General features: G+C 37.2%; 1 protein-coding gene across 27 annotated transcripts in view; it reads right to left on the bottom strand.

Moving 5' to 3' along the window:
• The window catches only part of CADPS2 (calcium dependent secretion activator 2), a 301,879-nt gene that overhangs the window by 67,506 nt on the left and 214,964 nt on the right, over positions 1-19,409 (bottom strand). For 16 of the 27 annotated variants that reach the window (XM_040649118.2, XM_040649128.2, XM_040649125.2 and 13 more), the window contains 3 exons: positions 14,165-14,228; positions 11,956-12,079; positions 9,762-9,782 (listed from right to left, as the gene is read on the bottom strand). In XM_040649118.2, coding sequence (XP_040505052.1) covers positions 9,762-9,782; positions 11,956-12,079; positions 14,165-14,228 — 209 coding nt within the window. The remainder of the gene's footprint in view (positions 1-9,761; positions 9,783-11,955; positions 12,080-14,164; positions 14,229-19,409) is intronic. The other 11 variants (XM_040649132.2, XM_040649150.2, XM_040649190.2 and 8 more) reach the window with 1 other exon arrangement.

The following is a 19,409-nucleotide window of genomic DNA, read 5'->3' as shown; positions in this document are numbered from 1 at the left end:
ATACTCTAGAACAGTTTATATGAATATAACCGTTAGAAAGGATTGGTCCAGCTGCTATCAGGTTACAACATAAAGACCACTATTGGATTCAGTCTTAAACTTGTTTCCGTGTTTCATCCTGGACAGAAACTGCCATTTACAGTGGTCAGTGTCGTCTTCTCCCTTCACACATGGCAAATACTATTCATAAGGCTGATACACTGGTATCTGTATCACTGATGTTAATGAGTTTTAGGAAGAAACCACTGATAATAACACACAGTGGTAAATCTGATTTCAGTATAAGCAACTCATTTTTTTAAGATTCAGCCTGTTCTTCATAGATCTTACCACTAAGTAAGCAAAATAATTGCTTTTATAATTGCATCAATTTGTAATGACACTAAGCAAGCTCTACATTATTAAAAAAAAAAAAAAAAAACAACTATATCCTAAGGAAAGATTTTCTCTAAATTAGAAAATAATTCTAATAATTATATCAAATCTGATTTTGCATTGTTGTTTTGGACTAGGTTTACTTATTCCACACCTGGAATAAGCTCAATATAACCTAAAAATGATTACTGAACAGACATCATTGTCATCAGATATTGCTGGAAAGATCAGAGATTTACTAGCTAACATAAGATTATCCTGAACTATCCCTATGATAAGATCATGAGGAAAAGAAGCATGGTCTCACAGAAGTATTAATTTCACTGAGCAGGCACTGGGGAAATTCAGAAAACATCTGAGTTGAAATTATGAATTTCAATCAGAAATGGCATTGAAAGGATAAGTGGGAATGGCAACTTTTTGGTTTGTTGGTTCATTGGTTTGTTTTAAATGCATAAGAATTCTAATCAAATGAAAGAAGAGAGAGGGGATCAGGGGTCAGATTGATCAGCATCAGATTGATAAACGCTGTGAAAGGAGAAGACCCATTTATGGTCAAAGATGATGTTGGCATAAAAATAAATCAGTCATCACAAGTTAATCAAGCCAGAAATTGCAGGGATTCCAATCATTATGGGACTAATGTCAGGAGTAATTTTTCAATAGGATCAGTGTGTTGAGAAGGAAGAGGTTCCTTTTCATGTATATATAACAAATTTCTAAGCGATGTTTCATGGCAGGAATGCCTAAAAATGCGGGAGAAATAAAGCTCCCTGAATTATAAGTCTTACATTTGCACGAAATTCTCAGTGTATATGGAAACTATATTCTACTTGCTAAAAACATGCAAATTACTCTTGATGCTTTATACAGCTTTCAATATTTTTAAAAATCATTTTATTTCAATCATCAGATTTAGTTAAGGAAACAGAGTAGATAACTGCCCTCACTTTGCATCCTTGCAAAAATCTTATTTTTTTTTGTTTACTTTTTCACAGAGTAAATCAATAAAGGCAATTTCATTTGTACAGTATTTCCTTTCCACATTTCACTTCATCTAAAACTTCTTTTTTCCATCTGTAAGTTACTAACTATGTCAGTTAGTCTTTTTCTCTAACTAATGACTTCTGTCTTTCCAAAATCTAGTACGGGCTTACAGACAAAATAATTATCATTTACATGGGTGTTCATTCATTTGGAAGAAAAAATATGAAATATTAACTTTTTTTTTAAAACTAAATACTGTGCATGTCTTTATAAGTGTTAAAAAAAAAAAAAAAGAATAAGAGGAATGGAAATCAGTTCTGTCAGTTTTCATTATATTTATAATGTCTTTCTCTCCACAATTACTAAGCGTTGCTAAGACATGTTTACACTGCTCAGACTAACAAGTTGCTGCAGGAGTCGAGACAGTAAATATGCTGCTTGACATCTTTTAGAAAATAAACAGAAAAAGCCATCCATCATCTGTTTTCAGCTTCACATTCTGTCAAAATGAAAAAGCAAGACAGGCTTTGCAAATAATGGATGCTTTCTCAAGTACACCCTATCAGTGAGTCACACATGTACCAAGAAAATATTGTTAAATGAGCTAAGTTAACTGACTAAAAAGCTATTGAAATGAAAAGGTGAGTGCTTCATGGATGGATGGAGACTAAGGTGAGAAGGGAACGTCAGATCTTCTGCTTGGAGCTCCTATTTTATACAGGTCAAAGAACTTCTCCCAGTTCCTCCTTTACTGGACCCAAAAACATTAGTTTGTCTAACACCTAACTTATGCCTGCTTTCCAGAAAATACTATATCTTTGAAGACAAATGTGAAACTCATTTCTTTGTTTGTTCTCCAACACCTGCACATAACCGCCATCACTATTAAATGCATGTGCTTAATTTCTCATGAGCATTTTCTTGGCTTTGGCCCTTTGGTCTTCTATATCTTTTTCTACCAAGTGAAGGAATACTTCCCTTCCTGTTTGTTTTTCCCTCTGTGAAGGTATTCTGCACTCTGAAATAAATCAATTTTCTTTAAAGATCGGAACTGACAAGAGTCCTTCAACTATACTCTTTCTTCAGCCTTAAAAATATTTTTAGCTCTATTTTGTAACAGATTGTACAATGTTGACTAGAGGATGACTCAAATACTAAGCTCTGCCAGATGTCCTCACAACTTCACACATGCTGCCCTGTTTTGCCATATCTGGATACTGGGATCTCCTGAAAACCTGCTTGTCTGCTTCTACCCAAAACCACTGCAGAATGAATGTATATCAGAAACAATATCATATTCTGTATGTCCTGCATTCCTTTATATGCTAGCATTATTATTTTACAGAATTTAACTTTGAATTATATATATTAAAACATATCTGGACTGAAAGACTTGAGGTTACCAAACAGCCTAGATGACATCATCATTTTGCTGACATTAATTTGCACAGGTCTTTTGCATCATCTGTACAAACTTAAGCAAAGATTTTACATCTCTTCCCAACCAAGGATGAAAATACGAAATATCCAGAGCAACTCCCTGAAACCCTTCCTAGAACTCTGATGATATAGTAGTAATGTCTAGTTTCTGAGGTCTCTCAATTAACCTCTTCTTAATGCCTACTTAAGTGAATTTGCAGTATGTTACTGCTTTTGTAAATGACTGTTCGACAGTAGTAAATTGTATGCCTTATAAAGCTCCATCCATTCAAAGTTCTCCATCCATTCAGGTTCCATTCTTGCTTAGCTGTTGAGCCAAGAGCCATGACAAATAATCGGTCTGAACAACTGAGCTGTACCAGCAGAACCACTGTGACACTGATCATCAGGATGGGATGCAGCATGATCTGTGCTGTATGGAGCCAACTCAGCTCCAGTAGGGTCAGCTAATTCAGACTTTTCAACATGCAAAGCCAGCAATACTGCTTGTAGCAAAAGCAGTACAAATGTCAATAAACTGGAGCTAATATATGCTAGTAGACCTGAACTGACTCCAGAGTTAATCTGCAACTGGGATAATCCATCCACAAATAATTTAGATGTGACCACAATGGATTTTCTTGCAAATGCTCATGGAATTAATTCTGCAGTGAAAAAGTAGAGTGGACATCTGGGAGAACAGGCTATATTTTTCTGATTAAAAAAAAAATAAATCTAGCCCTATACAAATAATGGAATTTAGCTTTAATTGTGAAGCTGAAACTGGTCTTTCCATAATTCTAAGAATTAAATAGGATTTTAAGTTCTCGAGACAAAACAGTTTGAAAAAATAATTAATATTACTCCCAGCATGTACAGAAAGATTATGAGATTTACAGAAAGTTAGAATTTACATCTCCTAATATATAATCTATCATTTTACAAAGTGGGTGACATTGCAATGTTTCCATCTTTTTTCAAATCTATCGAAGTATTCAATGGAACTACTGTCATGGGACAATCAGATTTCTTTTTGGAACAGGGAATCTACTGACTCATGTGAAGCTGGAAAAACCTTGAAACATGAAATCTGAAGAAGTAAAAGCCAAACAAAAAATTCAAGGATGAAAAGAAATCTGATTTTTCAATTTGCGATCTAACTTATGATGCTTTGTATTCTGGTTTTCACAACATAGATACCAGCACTTTCTTCCCTTCCTGGCTTCTAACTTGTAACTTTTTTTTAAAGGCATAAAGAACTAATGTTCTCAGCACTTTCTGTTCCCGTGGATTAAAACTCAGAGATAACAAACATGAGAACTGAAGAGCTCCATGAATGAAGAGAGTTGAATAGTTGACATCCTAGTAGAAGAAAGAACTGGTACTTGAAAATGCAGACCTAGATTTCATAAATCTAATAAATTTTAGAGTCTAAACTTTACAGGGTTAGTGAAAGATGTCAGTAGCAAATCTAATGCGTGTAGGTAAAGAGGCAGGAAAAGTGATGCTAGCAATTAACTTTAAAACTAATTTTGACAAAATTACAAATTGAGGACATAAAGCAGAATAAAATGTAACAAATTCGTACATGTAGTTTGCACTAGATTCATGCAGCGGCTTTGCCTGATAGGATATTTTCTTAGAAAATAAATTCAGTAGATCTCATCTAGTCTGACTTTACTAAAACATTTGATACTGTGCCTCATGGGAAAACTATCAGTTAAGCTGAAGAAAATGAGGATTAAAAAAGAAACTGCATGTTAGACAAAGAAGATACCTAAAGAGAAAGGCTATGGTTAATGTTGAGAAGGAGGAAAGAAAGGTTTCAAGAATTCCTTGAGAATCCATTGTAGGGCTGACCTTCTTTAGTATTTTTACCAATGACTTGAGAATAAATACTTTGAGTGCACTGATAACAGTGTTGTAAAACACTGGCAATAAAGAGCAGTGTCATAATGCAGTAATAGAAGAATTAGAGAAGAATGGTTAAGGCCAACTTTAAGAGGGAGAGCAATGGACTTAACATGAACAGCAATAAACATTTGCTATAATCCAGCACTTGGAAATGATCAAAGACTTGGTTGTATTAATTTTTCAAGGAACAGCAGTGTGCCACAAGCATGATGTGGATGGGAAAAGACCAGTATTTGTCAAACATACTACATTAAGCACTTCTGGTTATACTGGGCTTATGCAGCAAGGTGATGGTAGCAGGGGCTGTGGGGTGGCCTGTGAGCAGAGCCCTGCGGTGCCCCGTGTCGGAGCAGAGCAGCTCCAGCTGCTCCAACAGGGCCTTGCTGCTGCCAGAGAACAACTGCTGCACAGCTGGGAGAGGGGGGAGAAATGAGAGAGCAGCGGCCCTGAGAGCACCGAGCTCAGGGCAGGAGGAGGGCAGGAGGCGCTCCAGCAGCTCTCTGCATCCCAGGACAGGCCACGGGCACTGCACTGAGCATTATAGATTGGGAAGTAGTACTGCTACCGTGCAAGGCATTTCATGGAGATGATACGGTCATCAATGTTCAAGAAGGTTCAAATGTTAATAGAGAAAGTCTTTCAAGGTGGGAATGAAAAACAAGAGACTAAACTTCTGAGACAAGGTAAGGAAAGTTTATTAAAAAGTAGGTTTTGTAAGTGTAAAAAATGTCTAAAATACATCATAGGGCAAGGCGGGACTGAAGATGCAAATGAAAAAGCTATCTAAGATAAAGGAGGGAGGTACTGTGTTGAAAAACAGGAAATGACATGACTGTAAGGTGATTCCTAGCCTACAGAGCAAGCAGGTCTTGAAATGGTCTTCCCATGCTTGAAGCAGGAAGTAGAAAATGGGAAGAAAAATGGCACAAAGAAAGAATGGCTCAGTCCAGCTGTTAAGCCAGGATTTGGGTACGCTGATGAAGGAGGTATCAGGAAGTTAACTGCAGGTTCCTTTCCAGACCTCTGTTCCAAAATTGAAATCGGGGATTGATTTCAGAGGATACAGGGATGTATCCTCTTGTTTCTGTGTAGTTGTACAACAGAGACCAAGAAGGTGCTATGCAGCTGCGCAAGTCACTCATTTTTGTTTATTCAGTGAAATGAACATGCATGGAGAGCTTTAATCAAGTCCTCTCCAGGTACAACGACTCTCTCCACTTGCCTTCTCAGTTTCAATAATGTTTGTAGTGTTCTTCTTTTTAAGTCAGAAAGATCCTCCTGAGCTTTGGGGGCATTTACATACGAGTTTCAAAAGGAAGGGTAGTATGTAATGAGTATGTTAATGAATTATGTCCTTTAAAAAAAAAAACAACTGCAGTGTTGCTCCTGACCCTCTATTGTATGGAGTTAACAGTTATTCAGTCTTTGGCAGAGAAAGCAATACTGAGATGACAACTGTGATTTGTCTTTGAGCAACTGCGCACTACACAGTAACTATTTGCCTGGATTTAAATAAAATTTATTATCATTTCTGTTATTAAAACTGATTGGCAGAAAAAGCCCAGTATATTCAATGATCCCAGACTTTTAAAAATAATGAATTTAAAGAAAATTACCTTATAATTCAAATATTTGCAATCTGTCTATCACCTCCAAAGTGAATATCTATCAACAATGACAGATACTGACCAGTTTGCTTCACAGCCATTTACTACATTTATCCTTAACCAAGGCCATTTTTTACTCTACAGAAATGTAATGCTCTTCTACTGAAAAATTTGTTTACATGTGAGGTTCTCCCACTTGTTTTTGGAAATAGCAACAGCACTCAGAGTGTCCATTTTAACTTATTCATTCAGATTTCTAATAAGTGTAAATGGCGAAAAATTGTTTCTGATAAGGAAAAAATAAAGCACTTTATTACCATGATTTTTAAATGGATTTATGTATGTTATCATTTCATTTATGAGTTTCCCTTTATGAAGGCAAGAATTTTGCTGAGGGAGGCATGCAAATTTCTCTAAGCTATTCATTGGGAGCTCTACAGAACTCATCTGAAGAATGCATTTTAGCTCTGGCCTCAAAATTCAGCAGGCCAATCTATGCTCAGCATTACTTACTGGAAGAGTTAAGTACTGAGTAAGACTGGGAAACCTGTCATACACAGAATGATTCAGAAGTACTTTCAGGTAGCCAGGTCACAAAGGCAACATGTTCTGAAATAAAAATGGTTCATATTTAAAAAGAGATTTTAATATATTGATGCCATGATCATCATCTTGACAAATCAAAAGCCCTTGCTGCAAACTACAGGAGCATTATATGAGAGTTCTTAGGCATAGTTCAAAATGACAAAGGTTTGCTGTTGTTCTCCTCATAATGGCAATTATACCGACTGAACAGATTTACTACTCCATGAGAATTTCGGCAGTTCACGTCATGAGGAATGACATGCTGAACCTTGTATAATTTTGCAATAAATTTCAAAATTGCAAATGTAATTTTGATTGAAAAATGCTGTTCTACAATGTGGCAGTGCTAAATAAAATGTCATTCTGGCTGCAAACAAATCCTGTCAATGCAAGTGCTGCTTACACCACTGTGTCTGCCATTAAGAAAGTAACCACCGTCTTCTGGGAAGGCATTCAGAGTCTTGTTCAATTGAGACTGTGAAAATGAAAGCACTTGGGGAATAGACCTGGGAACCTGGCAACCACACTGCCGAGAAAGGACTCTCTCAACAAGAAGAATTTGCATGTTCACCTCTGTATTACCCAACCAAGGATACTCCTACAATTCAAGATTCTCTGTACAGTGTTCAGTGTATGAGTTAAATTGTAAATAATAATCATTAATAAATAGTTTTTCCTTATTTTCCACAACAATGCTATACATGATACTAGGGCTAAGCATGCTGTACATCAAGTTCATGTTGAAATCTGTAGTTTAGCTTGCAAGACCAATAGGAGCAGGATTTGGCTCTGTTAGGCAGCCTAATATATGAATGATGCCTAAGACTGAACGTTTACATCAGATAAATGGGTTCAAAGAGACATTAAATTATTGTGCAATAGGCTATTCTGTCAATAAAACTAATTTTTTGAGTTGTCTCACTAATTTTCAGATAAATTTTTAGTCAGAAGAAGAATTTAATTAAGCAATTAAATTATAAATACAACTGATAGACCTCTAGTTTCACCTAACTTACACAGTGAATTTCCATTTACTCATTGTATGCCATAGGCTTTCTTCCCTTTCATTCTGTAATACTGTCATTTGCCAGGTCACTTAAGGGACAGCTTTCCTATCCAAGAATCTAAAGAAGACAGCAATAGTTCCTCTCAAACCATGCTTAAAGCTAATGTAAGATGACTGAAGACAGGTACAGTCTTTTTTTTTTTTTCCTGTGCCCCTAACTTTATGTCATCTGTACTTAATGGTCTATGATTCTGACAGAACGAGCTTGAGAAAAAATAAGAATAGCAAGGGTGAGGGAAACAAAGATTTATACTTGAGGTGATACATGTTATATAAAAGCATACAACTGAGGTTTTGGAGAACAAATGTCATCCAAGACAAACTCCAAATTGAGTTTCTTCCTTTCACAGATTCAACACTTTCTACATTTCTCATTTGAAGAGACATTTTATTCAACGGCTACAACTATGAGTTGAAGTAGTAAGTGGAATATTTGTACTATCTAGCTTTAGGTGTCTTACCTAGCAGAGAACCTCTCTTAGGGTGTATTTGTATTTGATAGCATGAAATACATCTTTTCACAGAGACATTCCTGAAGGAGCCTCCAGGCGCTCAGGAACCTGCTTAAAGGTCCTTTCCCTGTTGGTCAGAGGGGATCAGGAGATCACCTAGTTGTCAGACACCTAAAGTTGGTATTAATACTTGTGTACTCATTCTAACAGGCAGTGACAGAAACACCTGTGTGACTGCATTGCCTTTTCCTTTTTTTAACAACTCTGATTGGAACACTTCTGTTTTCCATGGTATTTAAACTTTTTAAATGAAAATCAGTGGAAGTGTTGGGAATCATCAGAATTTTCAGACTCCTCAGGTATGAATACTGACTTTTAGAAAATGTAGTCTTTATAATTTGATAGTGTTTTCCGCCTGGTTACTGGCTACAGAAGGTGCTCCTCTCACAGAGAATGGAGAACTAAGAAATGGACTGCCTTTCTCACTTCAGGTCCCGCATTGTCAAGGAGCTCTGTTTTGAACTACCTTTTGAACTGCTTTAAAGTCACCATCTCAGTGTGTCTTTCCAGGCAGAAAATTATTTTATGCTGAGAATGCCACCAACTCAATAGTCCTTCCAATAGCTGTGGTTGGAACCCAAAAAGCACTATCATCAGGCTTTAGAAAAGGTAAAACAAAAGAGTGTGTGCAGCTATTATTTCCATTCTATTTTATTCTAAATTGTATATATATTTGCAATCCCTCATACTTCCATGCAGCCACTTGTACTTGACCACACACCTGAACAGCCATTTCTACTCAGCCTTTATGGAGACAATATTTCAATCATGCCCTTTTTTGATCTTTTTGTTAACTATTTGAATAAAAGCACTCAAAAAACTCTCTACATTACTACAAACAATATCAGACTCATGAAATCAGAAACACACAGAACTAACATGCTCTCAAACCTCATCCGTAACTAGAAAAATAAACATATCGTGAAACAGAATCATATCAGAAAGATGTAAAACAAGCCTTGTGAAATGAGTTCTCATATAAAGTCCTTCATTTTGGATTTAAGAGCCAAACTTTTCAGCAACACTTAGTTCCACCTTTCACAGAACCTAAATTTTTCAACATTCCAAAAGATAGAGGTTAATAAAATCACCTAAATTACTAATAAATATGCATGAAATAGTTAAATAACAGTGTAAATGATGAACACATGGACTGTACTACACTATATAAAAAGTAATTTTAAGACTTGCACATGGTCTGGTCAGTATCATGGTACTGTTGAAATCAACAGAATGAAAAAACAACAGATGCAACAGACTAAATCACATGCAGACATGCACACCAATAGTAATCACCTGAGTCCTTTTCTGCTGTTGCTAAGTATAAAACAAACAAATTTAAAAAACAAAGAAAACCAAAAAAGAAAGAGGGAAAAAAAATACATTATTGCAGAAATGAAACTGTTTTAATTTTATGACAATAGAATAAATAACAAATAAGGAGTTAAAATCTTCTGAGAATTCTGAGTATAACAGTGACAGTCCTAACTGTGGCAGAGATGCTCACACAATGCATTGTCTTCACTCTTTTTTAGCTCTTAAAATGCAATTTGAGGAGTAAGCAATTAATGCAAATGCAAACATGAATTACTTGCAAGAGAAGAACATTTCAGTGCCTAGGGTGCAGCAATTCTCCCATAGACCTAAATGACAGAATGAAAGCTATTACATTTATACTGGTAAAAATGTAAGATGCTTATTATAAATTCAGTATAGGAAAATATAAATGCTACTGAAGATGAAGGTGTTTATTTTTCTCATGTTATGGTTTTAGAGTCCTTCACTTTCTACTCTATTTTATTCTCAGAAAAAGTACTTTACACTTTTCTCCTTGATGTACTACACTTCTATATGCAATTATCTATCGTATTTTGGGCTAACATGAGTATAAATATACGTGCAGAAACCTAGTTTTATCCAAAAGAAATAAGCCATGGAATGGACTTATGTGACACTGCAGCTTACTGCCGTATTAACAGTATGTATATTTAAAAGGGCAGAATTTGCTACTTGCAGGGGCTCGGTAGCATTCTCTAGGACCTAGTTAAAAATCCTGAAGAAAGATGTATTTACTTCATGGTAAAAAAAACAACAACAACAAACAAACAAACAAACAAAACTTTCCCAATCCAGTTTAGTGTCAGAGAGTTAAGATATCTTTTGCAAACTTTTGTCATCTCACAAAATATTTTCATTTTCTTACCCATTATTTCAACAGGTTTACTAAGAGACAAATATTGAGCCCCCAAAAAATCCATTATAAATAAGGAAAGACAAAAATAAGAGAAATCATATTTTCGGTTTTTCATCTTCTAGAATAGATTTAATATTCACCCTCCTTTTTTTAACACAACATGATATCATAATTAATTATGGTGAACTGGTTACTAAAATGGTTTCATGTTGTTACTCCCATGATATAATACAGGTTGCTATAGTGATGAGGTAGGTTTTTTGTTAATCATTTATGAGATTGGTTAACTCATGTTTTTCAGAGAATTTAAACAGAAATGGAAAAAGGAAAGAAAGTTGACTTTAGAGTACTGCAAAACATATGAGGCTTCATTTTGCTATTAAGATAACTCTATTTGTTCTAGTGTATTTCTAGAAATACATGCTATGAGTAAAAACTTACTATTCGTAACAAATAGATTTTTTATTAAAATCTTTTATTTATTTTCCTATTAATTGACAACGTCTCCAAAGAAATAGATGCAAACACATCGTTTTCTACTCCTGAATATATTTGCACAGATGTAACTTTCTGTGCTTTATGGAGCAGATCTTAACGAAGCATTTCACTATTATGACTTCCATTTTGTTCTCCATAAGGTTTACTTACTTATGTACAATATTCAAATGGTTCTGTGCATCCTAGCTATTTTTTTGAGAAAAATCATAATTTAATTTCACTGTAATGTGTTCCAGAACACATGCAAGTTCCAGAACACATGCAAATTCCAGAAAAAATACTAATGTAGTTCATTCAGTAAATCAGGATGAAATTAAGGTTTTAAATATCAGATTATTATCATACACCTGACAACACAATGACAAAAATAAGTAACACTTATCTGTCTGCCTTATAAATACATCAGAAAGACAACTATATCCACAGTTTTCAAGTTTCAATGTACTGTTACTGTTGATAAGGAAAGAATTTCCTGTCAGTAGTTTAATTGCTAGAAATAGGGAAATAAAAAATAATCCATAAACAACCTTTTAGATTTATGGAAAACTCAAAAGTGAGAACAAAGGGCAACTTAAATTAAGAAGTCCTGGTCTTCCATTCAAACAGGGTCCCAGGAGGCATATTAAAGCAATGAATAGGAAAAAGCTCTGTAGTTCACCAGCTGAGATTTTAATGAGACATTTCCCCTTGCTGTGGAAAGGGTTTGTTCAGGAAAGGGAAAAGGCTGCTCACAGAATATTCAGTTAATAGGCATTGTTGGCTTTTACAGCCACTTTGGCAATTGATTGCTGTACTAACCTTCTATTTTGGCATATTCTGTAAGTCGAGTGTAATTGATCAAGGCAGCCTTCTCCAGACATTTTCTGACCACTTTCTTCACCTCTTCTGCTGGTATGGGAGTGGCAATGTCTTTCATTAAAACCTGTGCCAGAGACGATTACACCACTTGGTTACACTCATTACTCAAAACCCATGGGAAAAGGATAAAAGTATCATAATGTTACTTCAGAGTTGATAATTGTTAAAGGCAGAAATCAAAAAGGAACTATTTCAGCTGGTGGAACTAGGTATTTGCTTTTGAAGATTTCTCTTCAATCCTGTTTGACTGCCTGTATGGTATTTATGTACTATACAAGCCTACCTCTACAGTTCGGCATCTTGAAGCATGTCAGTCAGTCATCCTTTGGATGACACCATGAACAGTGTAATGAGAGTGTTCCCTGGATGGTTTGGATCATGGTATCCACTAAATGCATGAATGTGGAAATTTACTTGGTTCTAACTTATGGAAAAATGTCCACCATTGCAAATCCATTGATTTTTTTCAACAGTGTAAAGAAGAAGAAAAAGAATAAAGAACTGTGAATACCATCAGAAGTAGTGAATGCTGACTGCTTTCCTTCCTTTCTGAAGCATTCAAATTCAGCATGTCTTTGTTGTGAAAAAAAGTTAGCTATAACAGGCAGGGAAAATCTTGAATTTCTGGTGAAATGTTTTATCACAGACAAGTGAAATAACAGATCATATAAAGCTTTTCTTAAAGCTTTCAGTTTTTTAGGCCTGTTGATTTTTTTCAAGTATAGAACTCTGATAAAACAGAACACCTGTTGCAAGTGAGGTAAAGTGAGAATACATACCTCTGTGCAGATAAAATTCCATATACTCTTTCTATATACTCTGGGCTACTAACATAACAAGTGATTGTCCAAAAACAAAACAAAACAAAAACAAACAAACCAAAAAACAGTTGTTAATAATTCCCTTGTATTTTTATTTTAACTTTTATCTCATTAACTTTCAACAGGTAGAGGGGTAAACAACATTTAGCATAAATATTTTAATTAACAATCAAATTAAAGACAATATGCATCCTCTTAAAAGTGCTTCTTCTTAAAAATGGATCCAAGGGATGGAACACCTCTCCTAAGAGGATGGGCTGAAAAAGCTGGGGCTGTTCAGCCTGGAGAAGTCTGCAAGGTGACCTGATAGTGGCCTTTCAGTATCTAAAGGGGAGCTACAGGAAAGAAGGGGACAGACTCTTTAGCAGAGTCTGTGGTGACAGAAGAAGAAACGGTTTCAAGCTCAAAGAGGGTAGATTTAGGTCTTTGGAAAGTCTTTGAAAGTGAGAAGTCTTTGAAAAGTGAGGGTGGTGAGGCACTGGAACAGGCTGCCCAGAGATGTGGTAGATATGCCATCCCTGGAGACTTTCAAGGCAAGGCTGGACCAGGCTGTGAGCAACCTAATCTGGCTGTGGTGTCCCTGTTCATTGCAGGGGAGTTGGCCTAGATGACCCTTAAAGGTCTCTTCCAACTCTAAGGATTCTATGATATTATCTATATCTGCTGGAATTTTAAATTTTCTTTCCTCATAGAAGACAGATGATTTTACCATTGCATTTCATCCTTCCAGTCAGTAGAAGATTTGCTGTGTGAAGTTTTACATTTACAGCTATTCACAACAGTTTCAGTACACATAGCATTTCCTTCTCAAATTAACTCAGTCTACACATTCACAGAATCACAGAATAACAGAATGGCCTAGGTTGGAAGGGACCGCAAGGATCACCAATCTCCAACCCCCCTGCCACAGGCAGGGCCACCAACATCTCTATTACATCCATAGATGATTATTTTGATTATACAGATGCTTTTTAATGTTTATATCAATATCAACAACAACAGTGGCAGGGAAGCTATAGAGAGCAGGAAAGAGGGGCAGTAGATTTGACTTGTATTACTTTAGGTGTAATGCTGGGTAATCATTAAATTATACAGAAGCTCTAACTATAGTGGCTTGAAGTGAGAGTCCAAGAAATGTGTCCCACAAAGAGCAGCTGTTTGCTTCTGTGGAAAATGCTTAGAATTAAAAAACAAACCTCCCAGTAAACAACTATAACCAGTAGTGGAATACCAAAGAAGAAACAAGTCTGCTTTCAGTTGGCCTGAAGGCAAAGGAAAAATGCAGGCTTAGTACTCAGGCAGAACTTAAAATATATTGTCCAACTTACCCTTTCAAGTAATGAAAGCGTGGCTTTTAAAGCTCCTTCAGGACGTCCAAAAGGGAAACAGTATCTTAAAGATTAGAAAAAAAGGAAGAGAGAATGATAAGCATTTACTTTGAGATGTAACTCTGTACACTGCTTGCATCAAAAAAATTAATAGCAAACTCCCACAAGCAAAGCACTAATGAAAACAGATCCCTTCAGTAGTCTACCATGGAAAATACATACATTATAGCAGTATCAGCCTACCAGCAGCGCAGGCTCAAATACAGAAAAAAAAAAAAACAAACAACAAAAACAAAAGGCAAAAAGCATTACTTGCACTTTCTCAACTATGAAAAATATTTAATGGTCTCTGATGAGCTTGTCATCTTCCTAGACAAAAAAAGTCTGATATTTAAGTTTTATATGTATATAAGAAGGAAAATGCCTGCAGATATTCTACAATATTTCCTATTATGTTATAAATAGCTCAGAGAAGCATCTTCTGTTATTTTAAATTTTATCAGCTAGGACTTAAATAGGACTTAAAACATACCCACTTCTGTCTCCACATTCAATACTATGTAAATTAAAAATGTGAACCCATTCATAGCTTTGTTTTTACTTTTCATTTTTGTCTGCTGAATGATCCAATAGATCAGCTCAATGAGACTACAGAGTTCAGGCAATGGTCATGTCTCCTAATCCATCTATGAAATCTATAATATCCCCAATTGGAAGAAGGATTTTTTTTTCTCTTGCTTAGATTACTTTTTTCTTATTACTCAATCGTGGCCTCGTGTTCTAATGTTTTCCAACATTAAAATATTTTCTAACTATAAAAGGATTTAGACTACTGAAATTTTTTGATATGCATTTTGGTCAGCCTAAATAAAGGCTGGTAAATGAGGTCAAAAAAGGATTTTCAGCTGGAGAGAATTTCAATATCTGCTTTGCCTCATTCTGTTCCTTTCTTACTGGAGTGCTAACAACTCTTGGAAACCTGCTAACAAATTAGGTAAGCAGATTTAATGCCTTAGGCTTTAAGTCATTCTTAGATGTTTTGACTCTTCCTTTCTCTTCCGTGTATTTCCACAATCCTTGAATTGTATCTTCCATGGTTTATTCCTGTTTACCCAGAATGGTACTTTTGGAATAAATGCCACTCATTCCTTGTTTATACTTAATATTCCAAATCAATGTAAGTTCTGCAATGCAAATAATGTAAGAAGTTTCCAAAATCCACCCACTTTTAAGTTGAAGATGCAGACAGATGACCCACTGCAGGGTGGGGATTACTCAGCACGTATGCGTCCAAGACTGGCAGCCAGCTTTTGAGAGCAATTGTTGCAAGGAGCTTCTGACAGGGAAGAGTCATTTTCTCAAGATAAGAGGCTTAGAGAAAGGGATGTGGTCACAGCTGACATCTAAAGGGACACTTAGCAGTCCTCCTCTAACACTACAGCCTCTTACTGGGTACAAAGGTAGTGGTCCTCTGGAGATATTTGTATACATTACTTAGTGAAGAATTGAGAAGGAGCAGCACTCATGGTCTACATTAGTAACGACAACATACAGAAGTGCAGAAGGAATACTCCAAAGACTAAATTCACACAAACAGGCAAGAGGTTAGGTACGTAGATTGCTCTGAAAATAATGCCTCTGACTTACTTCCATGGAAACTACAACTGATACAAACAACACAATAGCACTATTTCATAGAGCAAAGTCTAAGCTACAGAACAGTATTTTTCAACATAGTCACCACATTACCTATGTGTTTCTGCCAGCGATGAACAAGAGCTTGCCTGCCATGCTTGTAAAAATTGGCACCAGCAGAGGTGACCCACTGTCGCTGTTGCCAATGCTGAAAAGCAGCACCTACCATCTCACTGTGCTCACATCTACTGTTTAGTCTCTAAAAATTCAGCAAGCATCAATGAATGCCAATGAGTGTCATTTTTTCCACATGGAGGAATTCAGTGACACATCTTTGCTTCATTCACACTTCCCTGTCAGACACCATTTGCCCAACTACCCCTCTGCTGCCACCTGTTGCATGGCAGCAAATGTAGAATATTAGCAGGAAGGTTCAGCCTCTACTGCCATACATCAATATCTTCCTTTGACTTCATGGGACAAAACAGTAAAATAGGAGGCATTACTTTCAGGGAAGCCCTTGTACAATACAGCCTTAGCAGCTTTCTCTGAACTATCAGCTCTTCCACACTTGATGCTGGAGAGGCAGGAAGGAATTGCTTGACCAACCTGACCTCCTTCTATGATCTAGTGACCCGTCTGGTGGATGAGGGAAAGGCTGTTGATGTAGTCTACCTAGACTTCAGCAAAGCCTTTGACACTGTCTCCCACAGTATTCTCCTGCAGAAGCTGGCAGTCCGTGGCTTGGACAGATACACTCTTGGCTGGGTAAGGAACTGGTTGGAGGGCTGGGCCCAGAGAGTGGTGGTGAACGGAATTAAATCCAGCTGGCGATCGGTCACGAGTGGTGTTCCCCAGGGGTCGGTGCTGGGGCCTGTCCTCTTCAATATCTTTATTGATGACCTGGATGATGGCATTGAGTGCACCCTTAGTAAGTTTGCAGATGACACCAAGCTGGCTGGAAGTGTTGATCGGCCTGAGAGGAGTGAGGCCCTACAGAGGGATCTGGATAGGCTGGATAGCTGGGCTGAAGCCAATGGGATGGGATTCAACAAGACCAAATGCCAGGTCCTGCACTTTGGCCACAATAACACCACACAACACTACAGGCTTGGGGCAGAGTGGCTGGAAGACTGTGTAGAGGAAATGGACCTGGGGGTGTTGATTGACGCTAGACTGAACATGAGCCAGCAGTGTGCCCAGGTGGCAAAGAAGGCCAATGGCATCCTGGCTTGTATCAGAAATAGTGTGGCCAGCAGGAATAGGGAAGTAATTGTCCCCTTTACTCAGCACTGGTGATGCCGCACCTCAAGTACTGTGTCCAGTTTTGGGCCCCTCGCTGTAAGAAAGACATCGAGGCCCTGGAGCGTGTCCAGAGGAGGGCAACAAAGCTGGTGAGGGGTCTGGAGCACAGGCCTTATGAGGAGCGGCTGAAGGAGCTGGGATTGTTCAGTCTAGAGAAGAGGAGGCTCATGGGAGACCTTATTGTTCTCTATAACTACCTGAAGGGAGGTTGTAGTGAGCTGGGGGCCAGCCTCTTCTCTCGTGTGACTTCTGATAGGACTAGATGGAATGACTTCAAGCTGCACCAGGGAAGGTTCAGGCTGGACGTTAGGAAATACTATTTCTCTGAAAGGGTGGTCAGGCACTGGAATGGGCTGCCCAGAGAGGTGGTGGAGTCACTGACCCTGGTGGTATTCAAAGAGCGTTTGGATGTTGTGTTGAGGGACATGGTTTAGAGAGAACCATTGGTGAAGGGCGAACAAATGGTTGGACTGGATGATCCTGTGGGTCTTTTCCAACCTTAGCGATTCTATGATTCTATGATTTTATGAATCTGGTGTCTCAGAGTGTAGAAAAGATGAGAGAAAGGAGAAGTTCAAGTACCTCAAAAACTGGGAAATATTTAAATGAGAATCACCTGCCCAGGATGGGCAGGCTCCCTCTCAGTCACCATGGAGCCAGGTTGATAGCAGTGAAAATTAAAAAGGTCACAGAACATATTAAAACTGGAAGCTGAAGGTTTTTAACACTGTTTGAATTCCCTCTAGAACCAGCAAGAATGAGGCAGAGATATCATAATCACAGATATAGCCCAAGCTCATCAACATCCTCTACCATGTAGGTAACTAGGCATGATGATCTTTACCTTTATTTGTTCCAATTCCATTATTCAAATGTTACTGTACATTGTATAATTAGTCTCCTGCACGTGAATGACTGAAGACTAACACTCATTCTTAGAATGCCCAGCCTTCTTGTTCTCCCATGTACATAATCAGAAGCCTGCTTCAGCATATTCTTGGCCCCAACTACTCTCACAGATCTCATCAAGGTGCATGAAAAAGAACACTTACACTCACTGGAAATGGCAGTGATTGTGTTTTTATGAAAAATTTGACAGAATATGTTCATAAGTATTCCAGTCAGGCCAGAAGTCTTCACCAAACTTTTATACTCCCTTGTTTTTACTGTTAGCAATCATGAGAAGATTGTTGCAGAAACAAGTTTTTCTTCTCCCTGCAGTTGATGTTCTTTGTTGATACTCTCCTTCTGCCTTTCCACAACCTAGGTAGGTAGCACTCTGTCTTACACTGTTCTGTACTGCTTCTTTGGCATGAGTTATTTAATCCCATGGAAGACAGGACATATGAATCATGCCAGTGAAAAACATGGGAACGCTGCTTTTTTTTCCAAAGGGAATACTCTTCAAGGATAATCCAAGCTCTTTTTAGGTTAACACAGAGGTAAAATCTCAAGTGAAGACTGCTGTGTTGTCCCAGCTCAAAAAGTTCCCAAACAACCTTGTTATCTGCATGACAGATACCAGTGAATGATAGACACTTAACTCATCACACCAGAGAAGCTTCCAATAAACTTACAGCAAACCTTGCCAAAGAAAAGAAAGCTGTTTCACATAGCACTATTTAAACTGTGTCACAAAACTGTCACAAGGTGATACAGACAAAAAATGTATATAAATACATTCTATAAAAGGATTAGATTGGCAGAATGGTCGCAGATGTTGGCTAACTATAGTAAACTAATGGATTTGTTGGTCTAGGTGCCAATTTCATGCCAAAGAGGAAATATCATGTTAAGTTTGCCCTCTTCTTACACTCCCTTTCTTCTTTTATTGGTATAGCTGTCATTACATTGCCAAACTTTCTACTGAAGATGATGGACTTTAGATGATTTCAGAAAGCATATCATGTAACCCAGAAAATGACACTAGACATCCAGAAAAAAAAAGTTTTAGCTGCCATATATCAAAGGTATTATCTACTCATATATGTTTTCTGATCAGCACTGATCCACAAAGAGGTATGACCTAGTCATTTTCACTCAGGCAATTTTCTTAGATAGATTTATAGACAGCTTAAAGTTCAAAAGAACCAATAAAATCAGGCCTACAATCTTTCAGAGTCTTTTCTACCATACAGGAATTCAACTCACGTGACTTTCAGATGAATTCTAAACCAATCACTTGTACAAATGAATTATTCCATATTTAATATAAGCAAAAGTTCTTTGCAGGTAGACTTATTTTATTTTTACTCTGTTCAAGATCAGTATTGAACATCATAGTGATGAGAACATTCTGCCAGAC

The sequence above is a fragment of the Gallus gallus genome, chromosome 1, assembly GCF_016699485.2.
Source record: "Gallus gallus isolate bGalGal1 chromosome 1, bGalGal1.mat.broiler.GRCg7b, whole genome shotgun sequence".
Taxonomy (NCBI): domain Eukaryota; kingdom Metazoa; phylum Chordata; class Aves; order Galliformes; family Phasianidae; genus Gallus; species Gallus gallus.
Note: the sequence above shows the minus strand (reverse complement) of the source record. Positions and strands in the feature narration are given on the sequence as shown.